The sequence below is a fragment of the Anabrus simplex genome, chromosome 8 (genome assembly GCF_040414725.1).
Source record: "Anabrus simplex isolate iqAnaSimp1 chromosome 8, ASM4041472v1, whole genome shotgun sequence".
Classification (NCBI taxonomy): Eukaryota; Metazoa; Arthropoda; class Insecta; order Orthoptera; family Tettigoniidae; genus Anabrus; species Anabrus simplex.
The window spans coordinates 200,821,326-200,845,506 of NC_090272.1; the positions used below are offsets into that span (position 1 = coordinate 200,821,326).

General features: G+C 38.8%; 1 protein-coding gene across 1 annotated transcript in view; it reads left to right on the forward strand.

The window, feature by feature from the left end:
- Positions 1-217: 217 nt before the first annotated feature.
- gry (trafficking protein particle complex subunit 11 gry) overlaps positions 218-24,181 on the forward strand; it is a 147,813-nt gene continuing 123,849 nt past the window's right edge. Inside the window, exons 1-5 of the mRNA XM_067152633.2 lie at positions 218-332; positions 10,409-10,633; positions 14,560-14,729; positions 19,976-20,161; positions 20,486-20,659. Of these exons, the coding sequence (XP_067008734.2) occupies positions 10,424-10,633; positions 14,560-14,729; positions 19,976-20,161; positions 20,486-20,659 (740 nt within the window). The 5' untranslated portion in view covers positions 218-332; positions 10,409-10,423. The remainder of the gene's footprint in view (positions 333-10,408; positions 10,634-14,559; positions 14,730-19,975; positions 20,162-20,485; positions 20,660-24,181) is intronic.

The following is a 24,181-nucleotide window of genomic DNA, read 5'->3' on the forward strand; positions in this document are numbered from 1 at the left end:
TCTGTGACATGTTTTGTGAAACAATATGCGCTCGATTGCAGGGTGATGCCTAAATATTTGAAGTCTGGTACTATCTTTAATTTTTTTTTATATCCCGAATGAATTTCTGTTGTTAACAGGTATACCAACGTATATCCTGTTTATATAGAGGGAAATGTGGGTATATTTCATTGTTGCCAATCGAAATGAAGGATACAAGATGGCGATTTTGAAGTTTGCAAGTGGGAGTGGGAGTGTTTATCTCAGTTTCTTCTAGTTATTCGCGTGTTTGAGATTCGCTGTATAAATACTGATCATAAACAATAATTTGAGGTAATCTGCTGATACTGGAGGTCAGTAATGTGTCCTTTTGATTTCAAATACTAGAAATACCCATCATAACCTCTATTGATGTTTTCGATGTTTCTTACGGTTTTTTAAGTAAAAGTTATGTTTCTGAACTTTTGACAGTTTGGCGTATACTTTCTTCAAGACCTGTTGATAATGCTATTTTTAAATATATATATTATTCTCATTTAAACTCCGTTAGGATTGGGATAGAACAACTTACCAAGCAAGATGTTCAATAAATTTCCAATTTCGTTGCAATCATTTAAGAAAACAACAGATAGGGAAACTGCCACCTGGTAGACTGCCCTAAATGCAGATCAGTAGTGATTGATTGAACGTAAGTGGACGTCAGAAGCCTTCGAAATGTTGATACGATGTGAGAGGTGTAACTTACTTCTTGTCCTCTTGAATATAATATCTTCTACGGTACTGGTATCTTACTTTTTTCAAATTGACGTCCATCAGTTAGTGAATTACTATTTGTTCTCCCTCTGACTTGTTAAGAAATAGTATAAGGATTAACTTAGAACCTTTAACTGTAGTAGTAACATGGTTAAGCTTAATTTTTGAGTTCTTTTTGAAAATATTTAATGTACGTTTTCTAGAAAAAAGAAGTTAATTGACTCTGCAATAGGTGTTACTTCTCTTTAAGTTGTGTACGTATGTTCAGTCTTCAGCCCTAAGGCTGGTTGGATCCTCAACAGCTCTGCCATCAGCTGTCATAGATGGACTGAAGAGGCGTACTAGGGAAATGAGGAGTGAGGTAGTTTCCCGTTGCTTTCCTCACCGAACCAGAAGTTGCTATTACATATCAGTCTGCCAAGCCCACTGAAATGCATGCAACAACCGACCCCATGAGCAACATTTTCACACCATTCATTGCAGAGACTGGCTGCAGAAGGAATGGCATTACTAGCATCGCTCATACCTCAGTCACTTTCATATAGTCAAAGCCAAGGATAAGACAGAGACAGATAAATGAAAGTAACAAAATTGCTCTAACCCATACCAGAAGACATAGTGCACTGTAAACACTAGTTAACCATCAGATATTTAAACTATATGCTAAACATCAGTTTCTATAGTTTGTATTACTTTAACGTATGGTGGCAAGTCATGTCTAATCATTATTTTATGTTATGTTCTGCATTCGGGAGGTAGTAGGTTCGATCCCCGCTGTCGGCAGCCCTGAAGATGGTTTTCTCTGGTTTACTATTTTCACACCAGACAAATACCTTAATTAAGGCCACGACTGCTTCCTTCCCAGTCCTGGCCCTTTCCTATTCCATCATCGCCATAAGACCTATCTGTGCCAGTGCGATGTAAAAAAAAAAAAAAAAAAAACTGTATATATATGTTCAAGATCTCTTAACCAACTTTTATTGTTTTAATGTGAATGTTTGAGAAAATTTCCATATACAAGGTCTATTCTCCTCTGTCATCACAAATTAATAATCTGCGAGTTGCCATGACCTTACAATCATAGATCAAGTGGGTTAAATTATTATGCCTGTACATAAGTGAAGCCTTGAATTGCATAGCCTATAACCTATCCCAGGCCTGCACAACTGGGCTGCCTTAGTGCAACAGTTGTGGGCAGAAGTGGGCCGTGCAGGCTACACCGTGTGAATCAATGCATGCAGGAGACACAGGAAACTGCCTTCCTGCCATAAATTGCAAACTGCCAGGAGACAGTGCATTTGAACAACTGTCTCCTTCCTCTGCATGCGGTGAAAATATTTCCAGGATGTATGTTTGCAACATAATTAAAAAGAACATATTAGAGACTCATTTAATGAGTAAGAATAGATAAATGCCCCGAACCAATAGCATTTTTTTTAAAAATAAGAACACTGGATTGTAAGGTCCTGACAATTTATTCAGGTCAAATCTCATCGAGAAACTCATGTGAATAAAAAACATAATGTTCATTTCAGTAATAGACCTACATTGAACATTATGAACCAAGCAAGTGGCCGTGCAGTTTGGGTCACGTAACTATCATCTTGCATTCAGGAGATCGTTAGTTCCAACCCCACTGTCAGTAGTCCTGAATATGGTTTTCCGTGGTTTTTCACATCAGGCAAATGCTGGGGCTGTATCTCAATTAAGGCCACAGTCGCTTCCTTCTGACTCCTAGCCCTGTCCTATCCCATCATCGCCACAAGACCTATCTTTTTTTGTTGTAACAGAAACTAGATTGTAAAAAAAATTTAAAAAAGAACATTATGAAAAATGATGAATACATAGGCCTACTTACATGATATTAGAATCATTCCATATTGCCTTTTTTCACTTTACAAAGGAAAAATTAAATGTATACTCCTAATTCAATACATAATTCCATCATTAGATGGAGTAATAAACTTCAAACATTTTTCGACTCGTTTGAGCCATCGTCAGTGACTCTCAATCGTGATACTTTTTGTCATATTTATTCAGGATGGCTTTGAGGATTTGGCATTGTTTTTTGTTGGATGAGGTTTATGATATTTGAAGTCAGGTTCTGCACCCTAGTTAGTCTCAGATAATGTTAGAGTGGAACATCTGACATAGAAGACGAATCTGGTGTTTATGTTTACACAGGTACGTGGTACTGGACATACTAAAGATTTTTTTCAGCCAGTCTGTGTAAGCGTGGAAACTTTCTCTAGAAAAGTTCTCGTAGAAGTTGAAGATTTATGTACGATGCACATTTTTCAAGAATTTCCTGTTCACATTATAGTGTTGTGGATCTCAGTTGGCAGAGGGGCTGCAACTGCTGTGAGGAAGGGAATGACTTAGTCCTAGAAGCAAATGTTCAGGGAGAAGGAAATGGCCCTGATTAAGGCATATTATAATGTACTTTATATTATGAAATAAAGAAAATGGATGGGGCATGTTTTTGCCCATGAGTTATTAAAATAACTACTTAACATTCTCTATTTAATAAATACATTCACAGGGAGGAAGCACAATGGTGGGAACAGCCATCGCTTTGTTGCCTTCCTTAATTTTCCTTCTGAGTTGCTCTCGGCACATGTAACATGTAATCCCTTACACTGTGAATCGCCAGCAGATTATCTCTATTGAAGAGAAGTCATCTACTTATTTGTGTATGTGTTCTAATATTCACCGGGCAAGTTGGCCATGAGGTAAGGGGCGCGCAGCTGTGAGTTTGCATCTGGGAGATGGTGGGTTCGAACCCCACTGTCGGCAAGCCCTGAAGACGGTTTTCTGTGGTTTCCCATTTTCACACCAGGCAAATGCTGGGGCTGTACCTTAATTAAGGCCACGACTGCTTCCTTCCCACTCCTAGGCCTTTCCTATCCCATCGTCGCAACATTATAAGTGGTGTCTACCAGGCATCAGCATAGAGCCCCCTCCAATACAAAGTAGCCATGAACCATATGACAGTGCATATCCAAAAGCAAACACTTTGAAATATGCTTTATGCACATGACATTGTGTTAATGACAGAAACCTAACTAGAGATTCAGGAAAGTTTTGATTATTGGAAAAATGCCCTCGAGCAGAATGGTCTTCGCCTAAATTGAAAGATAGTATTTATGCTGCGTATCTTCAATACCTTACCACAACAACCAGCAACAACTGATGTAACAATAGAAGGATCACAATTAACAAAAGCTGACATATTTCATATATAGGGTCATTATTTGCAAGTGATGATACCATAGATAAGGATGTCACACACAGAATACACACAGCCTGAACCAAATGGTGCAGGCTAAGTAAGGTGCCCATAAGAACAAAGAAAAACTGGTCATGCTCAGAAGTGAACGCTGCATGGTTAACAAAACACATAAACAGGAAGTCCACACTGCTAAGATACATATCCTGTGTGGGTCAAGAGGAATCTCACCGTAAGATGAAGTAAGGAATGAATATGTAGGGGAAGTTTCAAGGTAGCACCCATAAAAGCAAAGCCACCCAGAAGATTATATAACTTAATAACGAAGTGCCACCTCTCCATTGTTACCAGCAAGAAAGCATGGGGCAGACCTCTAGTTATATGGCTGTCAGACATCCAGGGAGGCATGAAGACCCAAGGACTGAAAGAAGAAGAAACAGTGGCACTTCATGATAAGGAAAGCTTACCCCATTCAACTGGGACAAAGCTACAAGAAAGAAATAATAAATTAATTAATGGTCTGCTTACAGCAAAGGTCAGACCTGCAAAACTAGTTGATAATGGGCATTATTCAAATGGCATGAATAACACCTATAGTGCCCCTACCTAGAGTAAACCCATACTATAGCTCATTCCATGTTCAGAAAACAGTATTGCTCTTATGGACCTACAAGGAGTGAACACACCCCGATTTAGACACTCATAATTCCTCGTGATTAAGGCATATTATAATGTACTTTATATTATGAAATAAAGAAAATGGATGGGGCATGTTTTTGCCCATGAGTTATTAAAATAACTACTTAACATTCTCTATTTAATAAATACATTCACAGGGAGGAAGCACAATGGTGGGAACAGCCATCGCTTTGTTGCCTTCCTTAATTTTCCTTCTGAGTTGCTCTCGGCACATGTAACATGTAATCCCTTACACTGTGAATCGCCAGCAGATTATCTCTCTTGAAGAGAAGTCATCTACTTATTTGTGTATGTGTTCTAATATTCACCGGGCAAGTTGGCCATGAGGTAAGGGGCGTGCAGCTGTGAGTTTGCATCCGGGAGATGGTGGGTTCGAACCCCACTGTCGGCAAGCCCTGAAGACGGTTTTCTGTGGTTTCCCATTTTCACACCAGGCAAATGCTGGGGCTGTACCTTAATTAAGGCCACGACTGCTTCCTTCCCACTCCTAGGCCTTTCCTATCCCATCGTCGCAACATTATAAGTGGTGTCTACCAGGCATCAGCATAGAGCCCCCTCCAATACAAAGTAGCCATGAACCATATGACAGTGCATATCCAAAAGCAAACACTTTGAAATATGCTTTATGCACATGACATTGTGTTAATGACAGAAACCTAACTAGAGATTCAGGAAAGTTTTGATTATTGGAAAAATGCCCTCGAGCAGAATGGTCTTCGCCTAAATTGAAAGATAGTATTTATGCTGCGTATCTTCAATACCTTACCACAACAACCAGCAACAACTGATGTAACAATAGAAGGATCACAATTAACAAAAGCTGACATATTTCATATATAGGGTCATTATTTGCAAGTGATGATACCATAGATAAGGATGTCACACACAGAATACACACAGCCTGAACCAAATGGTGCAGGCTAAGTAAGGTGCCCATAAGAACAAAGAAAAACTGGTCATGCTCAGAAGTGAACGCTGCATGGTTAACAAAACACATAAACAGGAAGTCCACACTGCTAAGATACATATCCTGTGTGGGTCAAGAGGAATCTCACCGTAAGATGAAGTAAGGAATGAATATGTAGGGGAAGTTTCAAGGTAGCACCCATAAAAGCAAAGCCACCCAGAAGATTATATAACTTAATAACGAAGTGCCACCTCTCCATTGTTACCAGCAAGAAAGCATGGGGCAGACCTCTAGTTATATGGCTGTCAGACATCCAGGGAGGCATGAAGACCCAAGGACTGAAAGAAGAAGAAACAGTGGCACTTCATGATAAGGAAAGCTTACCCCATTCAACTGGGACAAAGCTACAAGAAAGAAATAATAAATTAATTAATGGTCTGCTTACAGCAAAGGTCAGACCTGCAAAACTAGTTGATAATGGGCATTATTCAAATGGCATGAATAACACCTATAGTGCCCCTACCTAGAGTAAACCCATACTATAGCTCATTCCATGTTCAGAAAACAGTATTGCTCTTATGGACTTACAAGGAGTGAACACACCCCGATTTAGACACTCATAATTCCTCGTGATTAAGGCATATTATAATGTACTTTATATTATGAAATAAAGAAAATGGATGGGGCATGTTTTTGCCCATGAGTTATTAAAATAACTACTTAACATTCTCTATTTAATAAATACATTCACAGGGAGGAAGCACAATGGTGGGAACAGCCATCGCTTTGTTGCCTTCCTTAATTTTCCTTCTGAGTTGCTCTCGGCACATGTAACATGTAATCCCTTACACTGTGAATCGCCAGCAGATTATCTCTCTTGAAGAGAAGTCATCTACTTATTTGTGTATGTGTTCTAATATTCACCGGGCAAGTTGGCCATGAGGTAAGGGGCGTGCAGCTGTGAGTTTGCATCCGGGAGATGGTGGGCTCGAACCCCACTGTCGGCAAGCCCTGAAGACGGTTTTCTGTGGTTTCCCATTTTCACACCAGGCAAATGCTGGGGCTGTACCTTAATTAAGGCCACGACTGCTTCCTTCCCATTCCTAGGCCTTTCCTATCCCATCGTCGCCATAAAGACCTATCTGTGCCGATGTGATGCAAGGCAAATCGTAAAAAAAAAAAAAAAAAAAAAAAAAAATCTATGCTTTTATAAGCTTGTTCTGTACAGCAGTTGTTACTGAAGATTTTGATGCTGTGGTGTGCAACGATAAATCACTACATGACTTGTACTGATACAGAAATCCGCTATGTTTTTTCATCTGTGTTTGGTTTTGCTATTTAGCTTTTGTTTCTTAAGTGCATTTTATTTTTACCACGTTTTTACCACTTTTGCACAAGCACATTTAATTGTTAGCATTCTTTTTGTGGGGCAATATGACGGCGCAGTAGTACTCGGCATTGCCTGGGCAAATTTATTAAATGCAGTTAACTGCATCCCTCAACCCGAGCCTATATATTGGGGTACTGGGCGAGTTGGCCGTGTGATTTGAGCCCCACTGTCGGCAGCCCTGAAGGTGGTTTTCTGTGGTTTCTCATTCTCACACCAGGCAAATGCTGGGGCAGTACCTTGATTAAGGCCATGGCCGCTTCCTTCCAACTCCTAAGTCTTTCCCATCATTGCCATAAGACCTATCTGTGTTGGTGCGGTGTAAAACAACTTGTAAAAAAAATATGTTGGTGGAAAAACATAAATAAGTCTCCCCCCCCATACAACCCCTGTACCTTAGATTAGAAAAAAGAATTGCAGCTTAGTTTCTTCCTCCTTTTATTTTGAACTTAAGTACTGAGTTTCACTAATATATATACCAATGTTTCCCCAGTGATGCTGTTGAACAGAACCGTTCGATGTGGCAATCTTGTTGTCATAAGAGCAATACTGTTTTCTTAATATGGAATGACCTATAGGTATTGATCAGCTTGATAAACTGATGTAGGTGCTGATTAATAGTGTTCCAAATTTTAGGTGTATAGGGAGATGTCACCTTTTGAAAGTTTCTACATTCATGAATATTACCTTAATTTTTATAGAAAGGTATTAATGTGCTTTATCTCCATTCATCAAGGATAGTGCTGCACTTGAATATGTTGTTAAATAGACATGTCAACCACTTAATGTTGTCCTTGCCAACCATTTTCCATACTTTGACAGGTCTGGGCAAGTGCTTTTAATACATTTCATTGCAGAGACTGTCAAGGTTACCATACCTCTCCTTTTGTGATATCTGTCACTGGTCCTTTGCTAGGCTTTTCAGCTACATTTTTGAATCTTGGAAACTCTTTGTTCATTAGGTGACAATAGTAGGCTACTCATACCAGTGCCTACAGATTTCTTTGTCAGAATTGAGAAGTTTTCCACTATTATTTTTGATGTACAATTTGATCATTTGGAAATCTCTTGTAATATTTCTTTTTTATATCTAGTGAGTTTGAAAAATTGTATTTCCTTCAACTATTTCTAGCTGCTGCTGTAGCCTAGCTCATTGAAAGATAAGAATTTCATTTTGGTTCATATTGAACTGAGATTACAATTAAATTAATAATATATTATGGTTCCACCCATTCAATACAATAACACTTAATAATGCGAGGTTACATCACAAGTCAATCGCAAATGGTACCGTTTTCGACCCTAGATCTGGGTCATCATCAGCCGATTGTTCAAAAGTTACAATATAAAAGCAGTGCACAGATGAATAACAAGTAACATAGAAGATATAAAGATTTTTTCAAGAAGAAAGTTCGTGTGGAGCTATATAACACTTGAGTATAAAGCACTAGGTTTTAAATGTCTTTAAAATCTTGATGTGAAGGTGAATAATTAGCTCGATATTAAATCTTATAATCGTATGTTTGATATATTAAGATGCAAATAGCTAGTTGTCTTGTTATGCAGAAAAGTTTAAATTAAACACCATTGTGAAGAGACATAAGTAAAACAGAGTGCAGTATTAGAACAGATCTGGGGTTGAAACCGGTACCATTTATGATCGACTTGTGATGTAATCTAGCTCGTCATTTGATTTCACTCTTTCTCTCTTTCCGCTGTTCTTCTGGCAAGTTTGTTTGTTTGCTTGCTTATAGGTCTCTTTGTTCTCTTCAGCAGCTGTTCTTGCCAGATCTTAAACTAAAGTTTAGGCCCCTTTAAACAACAAGCATCATCATCATCATCATCATCATCATCATCATCATCATCAACTAAAGTTGGGTTGTCATGTTCAGGTGGATTGTTTGAAGGTACTCTTTCATACTGTGTACAAAATGTTCTCTGTTTTCTTAGTGCAACATATGCCACTTAATTCTCTCTCTCATTTTTTAATTATTTATTTTATTACCTTGAGAGGTGATCCTAATTGTTTTTGGGCTAGAGCAGTCTGTTTTGTAGTCATGGGCTCTCCTGGTATTACTTTGGAATCCTTAAATTTTCCAAGTTTATATCTGTGTGCTAGGATGTAGTTAGTTTGTTTTGTGCTCCTTTGCCCTTCTGTATTATTATTAAATGTTCATCTTTCTTCTTCTGAAATAGGGTGGGCCTATTTATAATTTCAAGGTGATGAACAGGTGTAAATAACAGGATTGAATCACTCTGTCTATTCTTTGTGTGATAACTGAAGCTACCATGAAATCCATTGTAGGTGCCAGCATCTTTTCCTACATGTCCATGTATTACTCACAAAACTTTTAGTGATACTTGGACTCTCTAGTGCTAAATCGGTAGACCTCGGCAATTTTCAAGATTCGTATTGGCAACCTTTAAACACAAACTATGAATCGCCGTGAGACATCTGGCGTACACTTTACGTACTTGTACTATTGTTGTTTACACAACAAAGCCAAAATATAGAATTCATGCTAGGAACAAGATTCACATAGAGAAATGTTATATAATGTGTGTGTGTGTGTGTGATGCAGTTGTTGGCTTAAGAAAATAAAGGTTTAGAAAATTCCTTCGATCGATCATACTATCGATTCAATTCAGATTTCATTTCCGTTCAGTTGGCAGTATTACCAGAACCAGACTAGCTCCCTCCTCACCCCCCGTACAAAGAAGTATCACTAAAAGTTGCACGAGTAATAATTCCTCACAGACAGTCTTTATTCCATTATTAGACACTGTAGCAATATGGGCATGCAGTTCTTCACAGAAGTCTACCTTTTCTATGTTTGGGTAGTTAATCTCTGTTGCATATGCTGTAATGATATTGAAACGACCTGTCCTCTAATGCCTGTTTAATGGACATGACATGGTCGCTTACACATATTATGTCTACAACCCTGTCATTGAAGTTCTGGTCCACAGCTATTCCTACACTAGTTCTTGTGCTGTTTTTTGTGCTGGTAAGTTTATAGCCCCTTCCAATCTGATGTGATTTTGCTCCTTTCCATGTTCTTTCTTTGATGCTTTTGCCTGCTTGGCACAGCTGAGTTCAGCACCTCCTGTCGTAGAGCCAACATTCCATGTTACTGTTCGTATTTTCTTGCCATTTCTGACCTTCCTTGCTTATGGAGGACGCCCTAGCCTTGTCTTGCAGTCCTTTCCTTTTGTGCTTCATAATTACTGTGTATTCAGGGGGCGTTTACCATTTCAGTTTTGTTCCACTTTGAAGCATCACCCTAAAAGAACCTGTCTCTTAAAGCTTCTTCTGTTCTGGACTTATAAATATAAATGGTTTTTACTGTGTCTGAAATTAGAGTTTGTTGGGATTCTAGCTTAATTTATCTTCTACTTTATTTTATCATTATTTACTGTAGTGTTTGATTAAATTGAGATGGTTATTTTTCAGATTTTTCTAGCAACAATGTCTTTTCCTGTAAATGGATTTGACTTTCCTGTAGAACTTTGTAGTAAGCCACTAGCTTTGATTGGTTTAACTGGTCTTGATACGTTAAACAATGCAGTACACAGAGCAATTTGGGATGCATTCAGCAATAACAGAAGACCAGACAGAGCACCAGTGCAATTCAAACTTCTTGGTCCCGCTCATGAATTTCCACCACCCAAGCCTAAGGTAAGCTACCTATTGGTTGTAGGTTTAGTTTTAAGTAATGAAAAATAGTATGCTTGTTACTAACTTCAAGTAATCCATTTAGACTATTTTAAAATGAAATACTGATTGTACACTTGCAAAAATTTAAGAAACAAAACAGTTCTTTTGGACATTCAATCCTAGGTTCAAAATTATAGCGAATTATTTTACTTATGCATGAAGTAAATAAACTACATTGTCATAAAGCAGCAGGAGTAGATGAAATTAGACCTGATATGGTGAAATATAATGGGAAGGCAGGGATGAAATGGCCTTGATAGAGTGATGGATTTAATGTGGAATATGAGTAAGGTACTTTCTGATTAGACAAAAGCAGTAATTGTATCTGTTTGTTAACAAGGGAACATAAAGGATTACAGCAACTATTGAGGGATGCCATTGTTGATCAGTATACATGGCAAGGTGTTCACAGGCATTTTAGAAAGGAGGGTGTGATTAAGTTGGATGATAACTAGTGAGATTGCAGACCATAGAGGGGCCGTCAGGAATTGAAAAATGCTACAAGAGTAATAGACAGTTATGTTTGTTTTTTTAATCTAGTCAGCCCACTTCGGTAATTGAGTAGACTGTTCAACTAGCAACTCAATGCCGTGTGTTGGGCAGCGGTAAATAACCCAACTCCCTAAGAGGGCCAATGGCTTTGGACGGATGAGCTTCTTCAGGTGGGATGATGGATCCTCAGTGGAAGAAGTGCCACTTACCCAATATTCGCCAGGAGTGGCTTTCAGAAGAACAGTTCTGGATTAAACATGGAGTGACACAATAGAATCCATGATCATGGCATTCCAATGGTGGCGTGTAAAGCAACGGAAAACCACCACACTACACTTTCTCCAAGACAGTTGTATGGCTGGGAACTCTAACTATGGCCCCGAGTATGGGGGCCCCTTCAATTGGGCAGGGGTGCTAAGAATCTGCCCATCAGCTAATGGATGCTCAGAGAAATCAAGAACACTTAAGATAGGAACATGGAACATCCAAAGTTTATGTGAACAGAAACATGAGAACACACTGAAAAAAAAAATGAGAGTCAACATTTCAGTCCTTGGTATCAGCAAGACGTGACGGTCCCAGAATGGCATGCAGATGTTGGATACTGGTGCGTCTACTTCTATAGAGAGAACCACTGCAATGGCTCGGCCTGCCTTGTTTCAAAGGAAGTGCATCGAATGGTGGCTTTGTGTCTGTCTCGGATAGGGTCGCTCTTCTGCAAGTCCAGGCAGCTCTTCTAAATGTCACATTCATTCAAGTATATGTGCCTATCCCCAGTGTGGAGGATGACTAGCTGGACTGATTTTACAATGATGTCAGGAATTGTTTCAGGCAAATGAGGCATCAGTACACCATTCTTATGAGTGACGAATGCCGAAGTTGGTGAGAGAAGAGGAGCGATGGTCGGCTAGTTCAGGGTTACAAACAATGAAAATAATTTTTTCCATATTGAAAGTATCTTAATTTATAATAATATAAGAAATTTATTTTAACTCAACCTTGTACTGTATTGAATAGGTTGAGTTAAAATAAATTTCTTATATTATTATAAGTTTAGTTCAGGTTTGGAATTAAGAATGAGCAAAGTGATCAATTTGTGTTGTTCTGCAAGGAGCACAACATTATCACAAACACAAATTTCATGTTGCCAAAGCAGCGCTTGTATATCTGAATCATGGAAATCACATGCAGATACCCTGGAGCATGTGGTAAGAGCTTCAAGAACGCCATGAAATCTGTCAAGACCTTTCCAGGTACTGATAATCTCTTGGAACACTGCCTTTTGGAAGCTCATATTTGGATTCTCTTCAACATAATCAAGAAAAAGGATGAGGACACTCAGGTTGGACCACAGAAGCTGAATCTTAATGGAAGCAGTGATGCACTCCATGGAGGAGGTCAGACACATCTCAGTTGAACAGGTTCTGGTAGTGGAGGCATGGAAGACCTTGCTGAATGATATGGCTAAGTCAAGGCTCTGTGAAGAAAGCTTTCACCCAAAAGAATGGAGGAAAGCAGTATTAGAAGTACAAAGACGAATGCCAGTATGACAAGATCAATCCAAAAATAAGGCAGGCAAAGGCAGAGTGGTATGCTGTTCAGTGTGCTGAAATTGAGAACTATCAAAAGCAGCACTATGCCTTCCATCATTATCTTGAACCAGCTCCAGTTTCCTGCATGCAGTGATTCAGCGCTCTCCATTTACTTCTGTCCATGTAGGTGTCTTCTTCTTCTTACATAACCTGCTGCAAATCCAGACCTGGCCCAGCTAAATCATTTCTAATCTGATTGGTCCATCTCTTCCTTGGCTGACATGTCAATCTTTTGCCTTCAAGTTTTTTCTCAAACCACACTCTACTTGTTCTTTGTGGATCCATTCTTTTGAGATGACCAAACCATTTCAGTCTGGCTTCAACACAGATCTCACTTAGGGGTTGTTTTACTTGGACAAGGTGGCGTATCTCGTTGTTTCTTATTTTGTCTTCCTTGTTTTCTGAATTGTAGTTCTCAAGAACTTCATTTCCACTGCTTGTAGTTTGCTGATATTTCTGTTGGTTTGGATGCAGGTTTCTAGACTGTAAGTGGTAACTGGTACAAAGAAGCTCCTGTAGAGTATTACTTTTGATCTTAATGAAACTTGCTTATCCCAAAGAAGTTTTCTCACAAGATGATAAAACTGTGCTCCATTTGGTGCTTTACTAGTGTTTTCTGCAGATGGTCAGCTATATGTTGTTAATGCACTGCCAAGATGATGGAACTGGTGTACTGTACGCGCACTTTTTAGTGATAGATTTTTGTACTCAATTGAGGAGTAAGGAGAGAGCTCTGCCGGTTCCGGTAATACTGCCAACTGAATGGAAATGAAATCTGAATTGAATCGATAATGTGATCGATCAGTATGAATTTTCTAAACCTTTATTATCTTACGCCAACAATTGTCACAGACACACAATATATAATACTTCATAACATTTCTCGATGCGAAACTTGTTACCAGCATGAGTTCTATAGTTTGACTTTGCTTTGTAAACAACAACAGTACTAGTACGTAAAGTATACGCCAGATGTCGCACAACGATGCTTAAGCGATTCATAGTTTGTGTTTCAAAGGTTGCCAATGCGAATCTCGAAGATAACCAAAGTTGACCGATTCAGCACTAGGGTATAAATCTATCGCTAAAAAGTGCGCAGATAGTACTTGTTCCAACTTTGATCCATCTAGAGTGATGTTAGTACAGATGTTCTGTTGACTAACAGGCAACACTGCAATTTTGGACTTGTTTATCTTGAGACCAAATTCCAGTCATTCAGCTTCTGTTGTACTTTGACCTCACTATCACACCATACCACAACATTATCTGTAACTTAGGCAAGAGCTTTAAATTCAGAGTTATTGTTGAGTCCCTTAACTCTTTTAATTATTTCATCCAATACAGTGATGAATAAAAGTGGTGATAGTGCACTGCCTTGTTGTACACCCTGTCTAGTCTGAAACCACTCGGAATATCCATCCCCTATTTGGACACAACTCTGGCAATGTTCATACAGCATTAAAGCACGTGGTATAGATCTATTCTCTAGGCACACCCAATTTTGTTTTGTCTCTGTATACAACCGTAAGCCATTTTATTGACGGTTACAATGACAAGAGACTAGAATTTAAGTTTATGAATATTTACCGCATTCATCAGGGTTCTTTTACATGCCGATGTGAATGACTTGGCTTGCTATGGATTTTCGAAAGTCTGCTGGTGTCAAACTTACAATGTTATGAATTAGCATACTAACCAGTTGACCATCAGTGCCTCAAAATTATTTTATTTATTAAGTTGAACAACCCCAGTGTTATATCTTCTAGATTTTTAACATTTAAAGAGTATTCTTACTTTTTTCAGAGGAGTGCCTACGAATGGTACATTCCGAAAGGTATTCTAAAACGAAATTGGATTAATAAGCATCTGAATGAAATTCCAGCAGTAGTGGCAATATTCTATGAATTAGACTGGGATGATCCTCAGTGGAATGAAAAAAGGATAGAATGTGCTTCTCGAGTGCAGTCCATGAGGTAAGTTTCACACTATTCTTACTTCACCAAAAGTTGTACTTACCTTTAGCACTCAAATTCATTTTAGTTGGTCACGTACCTACTCATATTTATTTTTCTGGAAATGTATGACTATACTGCTATCTGTTCTTAAAGCTAAAACAATTTATTTGTGAAACTCATGCTGGAATAAAAGACTGTACATGCTTACACAAACACTGTACATGCAGAATTAATAAATTTCCCTGTGTGTATTCACATATCAAATTATGCAGAAACTTCATAAAATCAGTGTGGATAGGCTTGTAGATTACCCAGTCAGAGCAACCATCTTCTTCGAATGAATTGGAGCCTTCTTCGACTTCACAGGATAATTTGAAGTGTTCCAATACTCACTTCCTGAACCAAGTTCCGAAAGTCAGTCATCTTCACTTGATTTCAAATCATTCACAATTGTGCTACTGCTGAGTCCACTTGATTTGCTTGAAGCCATTTTGCACCTTTCAGCTGTAAACACAGCCCTAGATGTACATTCCATATCATGCTAAGAATTATATTCAGAAGGGTGGATCACACAGCTGTCAGTTTGCATTCAGGAGATTTCGGGTTTGAACCCCTGTCGGCAGCCCTGAAGATGGGTTTTCGTGGTTTTCCATTTTCTCACCAGGCAAATACAGGGGCTGTAGCTTAATTAAGGGCATGGTCACTTCCTGTTTTGCACCTAGTCCTTTCGTATCCCATTGTTGCTACAACATAAAGCAAATTTTAAAAATATTCAGAAGGACACAGATTTTCTAAAATCTAGGTATTCCTCGAGAATTGCTACTTAAATTCTTCAGTTAAAACATGTTATTCTTGGGAGTAAACATTGTGTCGGAACATTTCTGACATTGCAAGTAATGAATTTCATCTTAGTCCATGGTGGAATTATTACATATAACAAATTCCAACTTGTAAGTTTGAGAAGTTTCACCTTTCCACCACTTAGGAATCTTATGATTTTTCTTAGATTAAAATAATATTAATTTATTTTAAAATTCTTTGATAATGTTTCGTTTTTCATAGAAAACATCTTCAGCTGTGATGTTGATTTAGAATTAAAATATACACAAAAGCACAGGTTACATAAGTAAAACACAATTAACTACTCAAGAAGACCAGGTCGCCAGTGGACTCATTGGTTAGACACCATTAAAACAGACACAACCCTCACCCTGGAACAACTAAAGAAGGCAGTGTGGAACAGGACAACTTGGAGAGCGCTAATTCATAGAATCGCTGATGGTTGGATTCGATTGTACGGATGACATCATCATGATGGAAAAAAAAAAAAAAAAAAAAACAGCTTGTCCTTGACAAGATGAAAAGTCTAAATATCTAAAGAGTCTTTAGTTTTTTTCTTCATTGTCACTATTTGACATCTCTTGATGTGAAAGATGCGTTATGCATAAAATACCACTTGGAAAATAATCCCAAGGCAAAGGGATCTTAAAGTTTTTGTTGTTTCATTTATTTATTTACCTTGTTCAAATTATTTATCAACACATCTACACTCTCCCACTAAACTTCATAAACTGCTCCAGCTTCTTGCTTCACAGCCTGCACCAGCATTTGTATGGTAATTACCCTAGGAATGAAAATTCACATTTGTCAGGGGGATTATCTATTTGGAAGCAGAATTCCCATTTGCATGGTATTTCGTTAGATAAATATAAACAGATTATTGAATGATTTAATTGGACTAATTTTACAATAACATAAATAAGTACAATTCTAGCAGAGTGACATGTTGTAGAAAAGCCAAGATGGTTTAATAACAACAAAACACTTGGTTTAAACCAGTGTGGTTGTTATGAGTTAATATACATACAGGGGGAGAAAATTTTGAAATCACAGCAGGTGTGAAGTAAGGTTGTGTGATACCTCCCACTCTGTTCTCAATATTTGTGGGGACTATACTTCATCTTGTTGATGGGAAACTACCAAAAGGCATAGAAATTGAATACAGGACTGATGGAGGTTTATTCAAACTCGGTAGACTACGAGCCAAGACCAAAATTTCCACTACATCCATCATTGAACTTCAGTGTGCTGATGACAGTGTTGTTCTTGCAAACTCTGAACACGATTTACAAGCAATCTTAAATGCATTTGATGAAGCTTATACAAGTATTGGCCTAAGCCTTAACATCCAAGACTCAGATCCATTACCAACCTACACCCAACTCCACCTCCATATGTCCTACAATCACAGTCCAAGGCAAAGTTCTGAAGAACATAGAACATTTCTCATACCTTGGCAGCCATCTCTCAGCAAATGCAAATCATGATGATGAGATTTAACACCACCTCAAATGTGCTAGTATGGCTTTTGGTCGTCTTCGGGTAAGGGTCTTTGATAGTCATAACATCAGCACTCAGAACAAGCTTTATATGTACAAAGCTACCGTTATACCATCTCTTACATAATGGATGTGAAACATGGACTACCTACAGGAGGCACATACGATGCCTGGAAAAATACCATCAATGTTGCCTGAGAAGGATCCAGAGGGTGAAATGGCAAGATCGACACACTAACATCAGTGTCCTAGAAGAAGCTAACTCCACTAGCATTGAGGCTATGATTATCAAGCACCAACTTTACTGGACAGGCCACATCGTTCGCATGCCGGATGGTCATAAAAAAACTTGGAAGACCACAAAAGCATTACAAAGATGCACTAAAAAACAACATGGAAAAGTGTCAAATGAAAACTAACAACTGGGAAACTATGGTACGTAACTGCACAGTCTGGCGTCGCATTGTCTGGAAAGGAACTCAGCGCTTCGAGCAAGAAAGGCGGAGAGCAGAAATTGACAAGCGCAATGCAAGAAAACAACGTAAGCTCATGAAGAAAAACCAAACTACAGAGCCAGTACCTAACAGAACAAATGTGTGTCAAAAATGTGGAAAAATCTGCGGTTCTAGGATTGGCCTCTACAGTCACTTAAGATCTCCCAAAAACTAAGTTCTTCAGGAAGACGATCATATTTGTTTACGAGGAATAGTCCATCAGGGGGTCCAATAAAGTGTGTACATAGCCGTGCCATTAGGATCGTGCAGCTGTGAGCTTACATTCGGAAGATAGTGGGTTCGAACACCACTGTCGGCAGCCCGGAAGATTGTTTTCCATGGTTTCCCATTTTCAGGCCAGGAAAATGCTGGGGCTTGTACTTTAATTAAGGTCACGGCCACTTTCTTCCTGCTCCTAGCACTTTCCAATCCCATCATCGCCATAAAACCTATCTGTGTCGGTGCGACGTAAAGCAAATTAAAAAAAAAAAAGTGTAGGCACTGTTTGTTCAGCAATAACTTTCTAATAAATTAAGATACAATCCTGAAATTTGGTGAAGATATAGCTTAATGTTCTACTTATTGAAATCACTTGAGCTGTTCAAAGTGGTCAGCATCAGCAAACACAGCCAAATGCTGCCGAACAGTGCTACAAACAAGATTCTATAATGTGTCCAGTGGAATTGCTGCACATGATGCACATAGAGCAGGCAGTGTAGGTGGCTTTGCCCGATATATAACATTCTTTAGGGTCCCACAGAGGTAGAAGTCTAGAGGTGATAGATAGATCTGGGGACCATGCTGGAAATTCGACAGCACCTCTTCAGGCTATCCGTTGTTTGGGGAAGTTTCGTCAAGGTACTCTCTGACATCCCAATGGTAATGAGCTGGGGCACTATCTTCTTGCAGATAAAATACCTCATCCCCATATAGCTCTCGGATTGCAGATAAAATTGATATCTGCAGCTTATTGAGCTAAACCGCACTGGCAACTGTTCCTTCAAAGAAGAATGGTCTCATCAATCCCTGAGAGGACAACCAACACCTTACATTAAGCCCTGGTAAATTGACATGTCTGTGGCTGTGTTCAAAATGTCTTTCATCATTGTCGCTGCACCGCAGAAATGTTTTCAAACTTGAAGTACCACTTCAAAATCGCCTTCCTTTCTTTGCTTTGCATCTGTCATTTTGTCTCTCTGTTCGTGCTACCTACAAACAAACTAAACATATGTTACTGTTACATGGTCACCTAGAACTATTACATTAAGCTACCCTTTCACCATATATCACACTTGTAAAACATATGTTACAGATACACAGTCACCTAGAACTAATACATTAAGCTACCCTTTCACCATATATCAGACTTGTATTCAATTTATTACAATATTATTGATGAACAAACAGTATATACATTTTACTAGAACCCTCTATATATATGTATATATTTTTTGTTTTTGTTAAGAAGGCAGTTGTGCTTTTTAGTGTCGACTTAGTATTACTCGCATAAAGTAAATTTCATTGCAAAGCCTGCGTTGTCGATAGTATACTTTTTAAGGGTACAATCAAAGGTTCCACCTTTACAATACTGATAAAAATTGTGTTTAACTCGGGTGACATTGACAAGTGTCGGGACATGTTTCGTCCTTCTTTTTAGATATCATCAGCCGAAAATTCTAATAAAATAAGTAAAATAGACAAGGTCCTAAATACATATTATGATTCGCGTTGCTGATGATGATGTCCAAGCTCGAGCTCTATAACTGCAGTCGCTAAAGTGCGGCCAGTATCCAGCGAAAAACTAAGAAACAGTGTTAGGTTTTGGTTCACCCAATCAATACACATCACTGTACAAGTGAAAAACTATTTAATTAAAAACATATTCATTTTAATATTTAATATTAATATTTTAACTAAATAGTTTTTCATTTGTAAAGTGATGTGTATTGATTGGGTGGACCAAAACCTAACATTGTTTCTTAGTTTTAACTGTATCAATACGGATCTATACGATGAAGTTCGTAAGTTGTACTACAATATCCAGTATTCGGGAGATAGTGGGTTCGAACCCCACTGTCAGCAGTCCTGAAGATTATTTTCCATCATTTTCCATTTTCACACCGGGCAAATGCTGGGGCTGTATCTTAATTAAGGCCACGGCTGCTTCCACCCAACTCCTAGCCCATTCCTGTCCCATCATCGCCAATTGTAAAAAAAGAATGAAATTGATTGTACCCTTAAAAAGTCAGTATTACTTATAAGTTTTTCAGTCGGTCAACTTTTTATGGGTATGTTATAGTGTTCTAAGTGTTATAATTTGTATTTCAACAGGCTGAAAAACTTAAGTTATATTATTATACTTATATTGTAAATTGTTACATGAAGCTTTTGGAAAAATACTAGCTATGACTATAAAAACATTTTTGTACAGGGTAGCATTGGATGGCCGGAACACTCGAATTGTTGTTGTTCTCATCCAGCAGACAGCCCCACTGCCAACTGGTGAAGATATGCTAGCAACTGAAAGAGCAACTGCGCTATGTACAAGCTGTGATTTAAATGCTAAGAGCCTTTTTGTGCTACCTCATGGAGATCATCTTCATGGCTACACACTGAGGTAAACAAATACGTCATTTTTAAATGTTCTGAAAATCTTTCCTTATTCTTTTTCTCCTTGCTTCCAAAAAGCTTCTTGTTGATTTAGTCTGTTGTCAAAATGTATTGTTGAATTTTCTCTGTTGGAAAATATTTATAGGGATAAAGACCAATTAAATTATGTACTAATTATGGCATTCTGTTCTCAAGTATCTAAAGTGTAAGGAACTTAGGAATTTTAGCCCAAATATGCTCCATCATCATCCAGACTAAACGAGATCTTGTGCATGTAACTTTAATGAATCTGTGTTTCTTAAGTATTGTTTCATATTTTTTATTTTTGCAGGTTAGAAAATGTGTTCTATGAATTTGCTCTAAATTATTATCATTATGAAATTCGCAATGTAAAGTCTCATCGTGATCAATTAAATAAAACTACGCATCAGTACCTGTTTGTACGTCATCAGCTGAAGACTGGGTTCCTGAATGAACTTAAACAAGACAATCATACTGCCCAGAAGTAAGTAAACATCTCATGGTACTGTGTTGTATGATATTAAGTGCCCTATTTTTCTCCTACTGTACATTTTGCAGGAATAAGGCTTTTGCATATACAGCATTTAACTCTTACTATCCGCGTCTCACGAGAAGTCGTGGCAGCATGCGTAACAGATACTACACTAAGCTACAAACATTAGTTGTGATAAACGGTGCACGCTTTCCGAAAGAGATGCGTGTTCATAATTAAACTGTTCATTATGCAGTACTTACAGTAAATGTTTGAAACTAAAGTGCAATTGCACTACCAGTGTGAAACTTAACAGCAGCACCTTAGTTCACAAGAACCACCGCAGACGGAACAATGTTTATGGTGAGGTCTTGAGACTTAAGATTGGCGCACGTGCATCAACCATGCTTACCCTCTGCACCCCTTACCCCACATACACTCTCTGTGTGAATTAGTTACTTTCTTGACATCTTTCCCTCACGGTATATGTAGGCTCATTCCCGATTGTGCACATTTTGTTTCTTAGCTGTTTCTTGTTTCATTAAGTTAACTGAAATGGCGTATGGCTTTTACTGTCAGGAGTGTTCGAAGACATGTTCAGCTCGCCAGGTGCAGGTCTTTTGATTTGACAACCCGTAGGCGACCTGCGCATGATGATGAGGATGACAAGATGATGAAGATGACACACCCAGCGCCCGTGCCAGCGAAATTAACCAATGATGGTTAAAATTCCCAACCCTGCCGGGAATCGAACCTGGGACCCCTGTGACCAAACGCCAGCACGCTAACCATACAACCGGACATTAAGTTAACTATAATGATGAAATACTGTATTGTACTGATGATTCATACGTTTCAGTAGACTTCATTCGACTAGCAGTTAGAAGACTTATACTCCGCACTGCTTTACTTCTAAATTGACGTTACGCAAAACAAATGAGCGTCGCCTTACCCCTGTTGCCAGCACGCTACTGCCGCGAGAACAGCTGATGCAATACGACCGCGGTAAATGGCCCTCGTAAAATGAAATACCGTACTCAGAAAAGCTAATGAATCAGGATTGAAAACAAATTCACATAAACTTCACTTACTAACAACATCTGACACTAAAAGGAGAATACATTATTAATAATAAAAGAGAATGAGGAATTAACACATCACTCGCCGTTACTGGATAGCACAGGAAGGAGGTTATGGCCTACAAAGGGAACACTCCACTGATCTCAGAGTCACTTTCTAACTTATGTTACGCTAAACTGTAAACTACACTATACTGGAGAGGTAAAGACTAATATGAAAAGCACTAATTACTGAAGAAAAATTCAAAAAGTCACAAACCGTACTGAATACCATACACACTGAGCGAGATAGGTTAACACGTGGTGAATGTAAATATTAAAGAGTTGGCAACTAGGTTTCGAGATCGCACTCTGCCGATATAAGTGTATGAATGGCAGCTTGGGCAAGGCTTGGGATTAGTTGAATGTCAATGTTTCAGCGCATAACCCCCAGACAGAGCCAAAATTGGCCAAAATGTCAGTTTAGAAGTAAAGCAGCATGGAATATAGGAAGCCATCTTGTCAAATTGTCTATAATATAATGAACACGAAGCAACTCAGCCATGTTGTTATGGGTGGGGAGAAAGAAGTGCATATAATATGTTTAAGTCTTGATAGCTCACTAAGCAAGTTGGCTGTGCAGTTTTGGCTGTGTACTGTTAGCGTACATTTGAGAGGTACCAGTAGTGGGTTTGAACTCTGTCGGCAGTCCTGAAGATGGTTTTTCCATGGATTCTCATGCTTGCTTAAGGCCATTTTAATATTGTTTTTTTGCTATTGGCTTTACGTCGCACCAACACAGATATGTCTTATGGCGACGATGGGACAGGAAATAATTTTAATATTGTAATTTACAATTCTTGTCATCAGAAGCTGACAGTAACTTCAGGTTAGGCAGAGCTCTTTATACCCACTTGGACTTATTGTGGGTGCTCGTATATTCCGTCTTACTGTTAAGGTTACTTATGTTGACTTGCTCTTTCTGGTGCTGCCAACAGAAAACTTACCGTATATCTATGATGTGTGAAATCTAAGAAAAGCCTAGTGAAGGATATCTTTCTGCATCAGCTGGTGAGGAATTCACTAGTAATGAACTTCATTTTCAATGGGACTGCATTCTCTGTAGTCGTTTTGAAATTAAAGATCCTCTTAGGAACATGGAAGTGAATAGTTGAGTCACATGTGGTGTGGCTGAACATATTCTGACATCATAACTGAGATTATCTTCTATTTGGCAAAATCGATCATTTGTCTAGTGAAAGAACATATATTTCAAGATTTCCCTGAATTTTCTTTAGTGCTCCTTTCTCACTCTGTATTATGGTAGAAGATAGAACCTTGGCTTATTCCTCATCTGATCTAATTGCAGATTTAATATCTTTCTGCTGATGAATGATTTGCTTTCATGGGGTCTGGCCGAGGGTCAGGCGGCCAGTACCAAACCTGGTAAACTAGGGGAGAACCAACGGCTACGGGCGGATAAGTTCTCCCTTAGTAGGTTTGATGAAGCCTTTGTGTAGGAAATGACACATAAATTCATCATAGTTCAGGGCACTCTCTTGCCCTTGGGGCAGAAAACTTCCCCTAAAGGCGGATGAACCATATTTGGTCAGTGGCATAGAAAGTCCTCAAAGTCCCCCCTCCTCGGCTGGAATGGTGGACGAAGGCTGCAGTGACTAGGAACCCTTCAATCGTCTTGCATCTGCTTGCCATTGAAAACAGTTCCTTAGTCATCAAGTAAAGTGCGTTTGTTGACGTGCTGCAGCACTCTCACTCTAAAAGAACCTCACGCACAGCAGTCTTCCAACAACAAATTGACTCTTCCAAAAGTCCTGCGACGATCAGGAAGTTGCGACGGGGGCAGGATTGTGATGCCTGGAAGCCTCTAGTGATAACTTGGCACGTAAGCGGTAGATATGCGATCGGTCATCTTGCTTAGGATTGTGGCTGTAGAGCAATTTGGTTACTGCATCTACGACTGAGCAGTCCTATTTAGGGTCCGCTCTGCTCACCTCACATGGGGAAGGAGCTAGAAAAGGTGCCCTAAACATAGTCAGCCATTTCTAGTACCGATTGGATAGCCGCGTCCAATGGTATCACCTCAGTACGGTTGAACAAGAAAGAAATTATATTTTGCTACATGGAATATAAGAACACTTAATGATGATCCTTCAAATGAGAGACCTGAAAGGAAAATAGCCCTTGTGGGTAGATAGTTACGAAGATATAATATAGACATAGCAACACTCCAGGAGACCCATCTTGCTCTAAGAAGGTCAGTTGAATGAAAACTGTGCTGGATACACTTTCTTCTGGAAGGGTAAACCTGCCAAAGAACACCGAATACATGGAGTAGGGTTTGCCGTCAAGAATAAACTTCTCAGAGACCTGCTGGAGCTTCCAACTGGACATAATGAATGCATCATAACATTAAGACTTCGATTAAATGGCGACCAGCATGCCACATTAATTTGTG